The sequence below is a fragment of the chloroplast genome of Lactuca virosa (genome assembly GCF_052849685.1).
Source record: "Lactuca virosa chloroplast, complete genome".
Classification (NCBI taxonomy): domain Eukaryota; kingdom Viridiplantae; phylum Streptophyta; class Magnoliopsida; order Asterales; family Asteraceae; genus Lactuca; species Lactuca virosa.
The window spans coordinates 17,501-25,000 of NC_066765.1; the positions used below are offsets into that span (position 1 = coordinate 17,501).

At 37.5% G+C, this 7,500-nt stretch overlaps 4 protein-coding genes across 4 annotated transcripts in view, besides 1 other annotated feature; all 4 read left to right on the forward strand. All coding sequences in view use genetic code 11, as the record gives it.

Moving 5' to 3' along the window:
• The window catches only part of rpoC1 (RNA polymerase beta' subunit), a 2,805-nt gene extending 1,449 nt beyond the window's left edge, over positions 1-1,356 (forward strand). The window contains exon 2 of the mRNA in view: positions 1-1,356. This exon is cut by the window's left edge and continues 282 nt beyond it. Within this exon, the coding sequence (YP_010495929.1) occupies positions 1-1,356 (1,356 nt within the window).
• Positions 1-7,500: part of a sequence feature (large single copy (LSC)) that runs on past both edges of the window.
• rpoC2 (RNA polymerase beta'' subunit) lies at positions 1,458-5,603 on the forward strand. Its single transcript has one exon. The coding sequence runs from the start codon at positions 1,458-1,460 to the stop codon at positions 5,601-5,603; it is 4,146 nt and encodes a 1,381-aa protein (YP_010495930.1).
• On the forward strand, positions 5,845-6,555 carry rps2 (ribosomal protein S2). The gene has a single exon. The coding sequence runs from the start codon at positions 5,845-5,847 to the stop codon at positions 6,553-6,555; it is 711 nt and encodes a 236-aa protein (YP_010495931.1).
• Positions 6,772-7,500, forward strand: part of atpI (ATP synthase CF0 A subunit) — a 744-nt gene continuing 15 nt past the window's right edge. Inside the window, exon 1 of the mRNA in view lies at positions 6,772-7,500. This exon is cut by the window's right edge and continues 15 nt beyond it. Coding sequence (YP_010495932.1) covers positions 6,772-7,500 — 729 coding nt within the window.

Below are 7,500 nucleotides of genomic sequence, written 5' to 3' on the forward strand. Positions count from 1 at the left end.
AGAAGAAAAGATTTTTTGCTTAGACGCATGGAATTGGCTAAGCATTTTATTCGAACAAATATAGAACCAAAATGGATGGTTTTGCGTCTATTACCAGTTCTTCCTCCTGAGTTGAGACCAATCTATCATATAGATGAGGATAAACTAGTGACCTCGGATATTAATGAAATCTATAGAAGAATTATCTATCGGAATAATACTCTTACAGATCTATTAACAACAAGTATAGCTACGCCAGAAGAATTAATAATATCTCAGGAAAAATTGCTACAAGAAGCCGTGGATGCACTTCTTGATAATGGAATCTGCGGACAACCAATGAGGGATGATCATAATAGAGTTTACAAGTCGCTTTCAGATGTAATTGAAGGCAAAGAAGGAAGAGTTCGCGAGACTCTGCTTGGTAAACGGGTCGATTATTCAGGGCGGTCCGTGATTGTCGTGGGCCCTTCACTTTCATTACATCGATGTGGATTGCCTCGCGAAATAGCAATAGAACTTTTCCAGGCATTTGTAATTCGTGACCTAATTAGAAAACATCTTGCTTCGAACATAGGAGTTGCTAAGAGTCAAATTCGGAAAAAAAAACCGATTGTATGGGAAATACTTCAGGAAATTCTGGATGACCATCCTGTATTGCTGAATAGAGCGCCTACTCTGCATAGATTAGGCATACAGGCATTCCTCCCCGTTTTAGTGGAAGGGCGCGCTATTTGTTTACATCCATTAGTTTGTAAGGGCTTCAATGCAGACTTTGACGGGGATCAAATGGCTGTTCATGTGCCTTTATCTTTGGAGGCTCAAGCAGAGGCGCGTTTACTTATGTTTTCTCATATGAATCTTTTGTCTCCAACTATTGGGGATCCGATTTCGGCACCAACTCAAGATATGCTTAGTGGACTCTATGTCTTAACGAGTGGAAATCGTCGGGGTATTTGTGTAAATAGGTATAATCCATGTAATCGTAGAAACTATCAAAATGAAGATAATAACTATAAGTATACAAAAAAAAAAGAACCCTTTTTTTGTAATCCCTATGATGCAATTGGAGCTTATCGGCAAAAACGAATCAATTTAGGTAGTCCTTTGTGGCTGCGGTGGCGACTAGATCAACGCGTTATTGCTGCAAGAGAAGTTCCCATCGAAATTCACTATGAATCTGTGGGGACCTATTATGAGATTTATGGACACTATCTAATAGTACGAAGTATAAAAAAAGAAATTCTTTATATATATATTCGAACCACTCTTGGTCATATTTCCCTTTATCGAGAAATAGAAGAAGCCATACAGGGGTTTTGGCAGGGCTGTTGTAATTCTATGCTACCAACGGGAATTCGAGTCTCTCCGGGTTAACTAGGACCATAAGTGCAGAATTTCTACGTGAATCAAGATCTAGAAAAGGAAGTTTTCCAATCACTGACTCAAGCCCATTGTAAAATTCTACTCAGCGCAATATGGAGGTACTGATGGCAGAACGGCCCACTCAGGTCTTTCACAATAAAGTGATAGACGGAACTGCCATGAAACGGCTTATTAGTCGATTTATTGATCACTATGGAATAGGATATACATCACATATCCTGGATCAAGTAAAGACTCTGGGTTTCCGACAAGCTACCGCCGCATCCATTTCATTAGGAATTGATGATCTTTTAACAATACCTTCTAAAAGATGGCTAGTTCAAGACGCTGAACAACAAAGTTTTATTTTGGAAAAACACCATCATTATGGGAATGTACACGCGGTAGAAAAATTACGTCAATCGATCGAAATATGGTATGCCACAAGTGAATATTTGCGACAAGAAATGAATCCTAATTTTCGGATGACCGATCCTTTTAATCCAGTCCATATAATGTCTTTTTCGGGAGCCAGAGGAAATGCATCTCAGGTACATCAATTAGTAGGTATGAGAGGATTAATGTCGGATCCTCAAGGGCAAATGATTGATTTACCCATTCAAAGCAATTTACGCGAAGGACTGTCTTTAACAGAATACATTATTTCTTGTTACGGAGCCCGTAAAGGGGTTGTGGATACCGCTATCCGAACATCAGATGCAGGATATCTCACGCGTAGACTTGTTGAAGTAGTTCAACACATTGTTGTACGTCGAACAGATTGTGGCACCGTTCGAGGTATTTCTGTAAGTCCTCGAAATGGAATGATGACGGACAGGATTTTTATCCAAACATTAATTGGCCGTGTATTAGCAGATGATATATATATAGGTTCGCGATGTATTGCTACTAGAAATCAAGATATTGGGGTTGGACTTGTCAGTAGATTCATAACTTTTAGAGCACAACCAATCTCTATTCGAACCCCCTTTACTTGTAGGAGTACATCTTGGATTTGTCAATTATGTTATGGCCGGAGTCCAGCTCATGACGACCTGGTCGAATTGGGAGAAGCCGTAGGTATTATTGCAGGTCAATCTATTGGAGAACCGGGCACTCAATTAACATTAAGAACTTTTCATACCGGCGGAGTATTTACAGGGGGTACTGCAGAACATGTGCGAGCCCCTTCTAATGGAAAAATAAAATTCAACGAGGATTTGGTTCATCCGACACGTACACGTCATGGACATCCTGCTTTTCTATGTTCTAGAGACTTGTATGTAACTATTGAGAGTGAAGATATTATACACAATGTGTGTATTCCGCCCAAAAGTTTTCTTTTAGTTCAAAACGATCAATATGTAGAATCAGAACAAGTGATTGCTGAGATTCGCGCGAGAACCTCCACTTTGAATTTGAAAGAGAAGGTTCGAAAACATATTTATTCTGACTCAGAAGGCGAAATGCACTGGAATACTGATGTGTACCATGCACCTGAATTTACATATGGTAATATTCATCTCTTACCAAAAACAAGTCATTTATGGATATTATTAGGGGAGCCCTGGAGATACAGTCTAGGCCCTTGTTCGATCCACAAGGATCAAGATCAAATGAACGCTTATTCTCTTTCTGTCAAGCCAAGATATATTGCTAACCCCTCAGTAACTAATAATCAAGTGAGACACAAATTTTTTAGTTCGTATTTTTCTGGTAAAAATCAAAAAGGAGATAGGATTCCTGATTATTCAGAACTGAATCGAATGACATGTACGGATCATTGTAATCTCAGATATCCGGCCATTCTCGACGGTAATTCTGATTTATTGGCAAAGAGGCGAAGAAATAGATTCATCATCCCACTCGAATCGATTCAAGAAGGCGAGAACCAACTAATACCTTCTTCAGGTATCTCAATGGAAATACCCAGAAATGGTATTCTCCGTAGAAATAGTATTCTTGCTTATTTCGATGATCCTCGATATATAAGAAAGAGCTCGGGACTTACTAAATATGAGACTCGAGAACTAAATTCAATCGTCAACGAAGAGAATTTGATTGAGTATCGAGGAGTCAAGGTATTTTGGCCAAAATACCAAAAGGAAGTAAATCCATTTTTTTTTATTCCCGTGGAAGTCCACATTTTGTCCGAATCTTCTTCCATAATGGTACGGCACAATAGTATTATTGGGGCAGATACACAAATCACTTTCAATAGAAGAAGTCGGGTAGGCGGATTGGTCCGAGTGAAGAAAAAAGCAGAAAAAATGAAACTGATAATCTTTTCTGGAGATATCCATTTTCCTGGAAAGACAAATAAGGCATTCCGATTGATACCGCCAGGAGGGGGAAAACCAAATTCCAAAGAATACAAAAAATTGAAAAATTGGCTCTATATCCAACGAATGAAACTTTCCAGGTATGAAAAAAAGTATTTTGTTTTGGTTCAACCTGTAGTCCCATATAAAAAAACGGATGGTATAAATTTAGGAAGACTTTTCCCGCCGGATCTCTTGCAGGAAAGTGATAATCTACAACTTCGAGTTGTCAATTATATCCTTTATTACGACCCAATTCTTGAAATTTGGGACACAAGTATTCAATTAGTTCGGACTTCTTTAGTGTTGAATTGGGACCAAGACAAAAAAATCGAAAAGGCCTGTGCTTCCTTTGTTGAAATAAGGACAAATGGTTTGCTTAGATATTTTCTAAGAATCGACTTAGCTAAGTCACCTATTTCTTATACCGGAAAAAGGAACGATCTGTCGGGTTCAGGATTGATCTCTGAGAATGGATCAGATCGCGCTAATGTCAATCCATTTTCTTCCATTTATTCCTATTCCAAGTCAAGGATTAAAGAATCCCTTAATCCAAATCAAGGAACTATCCATACGTTGTTGAATCGAAATAAGGAATCTCAATCTTTGATAATTTTGTCATCATCCAATTGTTTTCGAATAGGCCCATTCAACGATGTAAAATCTCCCAATGTGATAAAAGAATCAATCAAAAAGAACCCCCTAATTCCAATTAGGAATTCGTTGGGCCCGTTAGGAACAGGTTTTCCAATTTCTAATTTTGATTTATTTTCCCATTTAATAACCCATAATCAGATCTTGGTAACTAACTATTTGCAACTTGACAATTTCAAACAGATTTTTCAAATACTTAAATATTATTTACTGGATGAAAATGGTCAAATTTATAATCCCTATTCATGCAGTAACATCATTTTGAATCCATTCCATTTGAATTGGTATTTTCTCCATTACAATTATTGTGAAGAGACATCTCCAATCGTTAATCTTGGGCAGTTTCTTTGTGAAAATGTATGTATAGCAAAAAAAGGACCGCATTTAAAATCGGGTCAAGTTCTAATTGTTCAAGTTGACTCTGTGGTAATACGATCAGCTAAGCCTTATTTGGCTACTCCAGGAGCAACTGTTCATGGACATTATGGGGAAATCCTTTACGAAGGCGATACATTAGTTACATTTATATATGAAAAATCAAGATCTGGTGATATAACGCAAGGTCTTCCAAAAGTGGAACAGGTGTTAGAAGTGCGTTCGATTGATTCAATATCGATGAATCTCGAAAAGAGGATTGAGGGTTGGAACAAATCTATAACAAGAATTCTTGGAATTCCTTGGGCATTCTTGATTGGTGCTGAACTAACTATAGTGCAAAGTCGTATCTCTTTGGTTAATAAGGTCCAAAAGGTTTATCGCTCCCAGGGGGTGCAGATACATAATAGGCATATAGAAATTATTGTACGTCAAATAACATCAAAAGTTTTGGTTTCAGAAGATGAAATGTCTAATGTTTTTTCGCCCGGAGAACTAATTGGATTGTTGCGAGCGGAACGAATGGGACGCGCTTTGGAAGAAGCGATCTGTTACCAAGCCGTCTTATTGGGAATAACAAGAGCATCTATGAATACTCAAAGTTTCATATCCGAAGCTAGTTTTCAAGAAACTGCTAGAGTTTTAGCAAAAGCAGCTCTCCTGGGCCGTATCGATTGGTTGAAAGGCCTGAAAGAAAACGTTGTTCTGGGGGGGATGATACCTGTTGGTAGCGGCTTCAAAACACCTTCAAGCGAACCTAACAACATTCCTAACAACATTGCCTTTGAACTCCAAAAAAAGAATCTATTAGAGGGGGAAATGAAAGATATTTTGTTCTACCACAGAAAATTATTTGATTCTTGCCTTTCAAATAATTTCCATAATACACAAGAACAATCATTTTTTTAGGATTTAATGATCTCTAAGAGCAGATTCACCCCTTTCTTTTATCTTTTATAAAGGATCTGTTGGTCCAGTCATTTGATTTGGTAATAGTAATCAAAAAAAATAACAAATAGAAAAGAATAATGGCTTGGGCTGTGTATCTACGCCAATCTATGGTATAAAAGAAGGTTCCATCGGAACAATTATTTATTTCAGGGTACCTCTCTCTTTTTTTTTTCAAAAGGGGGAGGCAGTGTGGGGAGAAATGACAAGAAGATATTGGAACATTAATTTAGAAGAGATGATGGAAGCAGGAGTTCATTTTGGCCATGGTACTAGGAAATGGAATCCTAAAATGGCACCTTATATCTCTGCAAAACGTAAAGGTATTCATATTACAAATCTTACTAGAACTGCTCGTTTTTTATCAGAAGCTTGTGATTTGGTTTTTGATGCAGCAAGCAGAGGAAAACAATTCTTAATTGTTGGCACTAAAAATAAAGAAGCTGATTCAGTAGCATGGGCTGCAATAAGGGCTCGGTGTCATTATGTTAATAAAAAATGGCTCGGTGGTATGTTAACGAATTGGTCCACTACAGAAACAAGACTTCATAAGTTTAGAGACTTGAGAACCGAACAAAAAACAGGGGGGCTCGACCGTCTTCCGAAAAGAGATGCGGCTATGTTGAAAAGACAATTATCTCATTTGCAAACATATCTGGGCGGGATTAAATATATGACAGGGTTACCCGATATTGTAATCATCGTTGATCAGCACGAAGAATATACGGCCCTTCAAGAATGTATCACGTTGGGAATTCCAACAATTTGTTTAATCGATACAAATTGTGACCCCGATCTCGCAGATATTTCGATTCCAGCCAATGATGACGCTATATCTTCAATCCGATTAATTCTTAACAAATTAGTATTTGCAATTTGTGAAGGCCGTTCTGGCTATATAAGAAATCCGTGATTAATAATAAGATAAATAACTTATTTCATTTCGGAACCTTCATAGATTTATCGAATCGGTTACTATTTCTGAATCTCAAAAATAGAGATAAAAATAACAAGGAATAGAATTTGATTAGTTGGTATTCAAAATATATGATTCAAGTAGTCAAGTCGAGAAAGAGATGGTTGAATCAAAATAATTTTGTTTAAAATTCTATTTTTGTCAGAGGGCAATATGAATGTTCTATCATGTTCCATCAACACACTAAATGGGTTATACGATATATCCGGTGTGGAAGTAGGCCAACATTTTTATTGGAAAATCGGGGGTTTCCAAGTCCACGGCCAAGTACTTATTACTTCTTGGGTTGTAATTGCTATCTTATTAGCTTCAGCCACTCTAGCCGTTCGGAACCCACAAACCATTCCGACCAGCGGTCAGAATTTCTTCGAATATGTCCTTGAATTTATTCGAGATGTGAGTAAAACTCAAATTGGAGAAGAATATGGTCCTTGGGTTCCTTTTATTGGAACTATGTTTCTATTTATTTTTGTTTCTAATTGGTCAGGCGCCCTTTTACCTTGGAAAATCATACAATTACCTCATGGGGAGTTAGCCGCCCCCACGAATGATATAAATACTACTGTTGCTTTGGCTTTACTCACATCAGTGGCATATTTCTATGCGGGTCTTAGCAAAAAAGGATTAGGTTATTTCGGTAAATATATTCAACCAACTCCAATTCTTTTACCTATTAACATCTTAGAAGATTTCACAAAGCCCCTATCACTTAGTTTTCGACTTTTCGGAAATATATTAGCCGATGAATTAGTAGTTGTTGTTCTTGTTTCTTTAGTACCTTCAGTGGTTCCTATCCCTGTCATGTTCCTTGGATTATTTACAAGTGGTATTCAAGCTCTTATTTTTGCAACTTTAGCTGCGGCTTATATAGGTGAATCCATG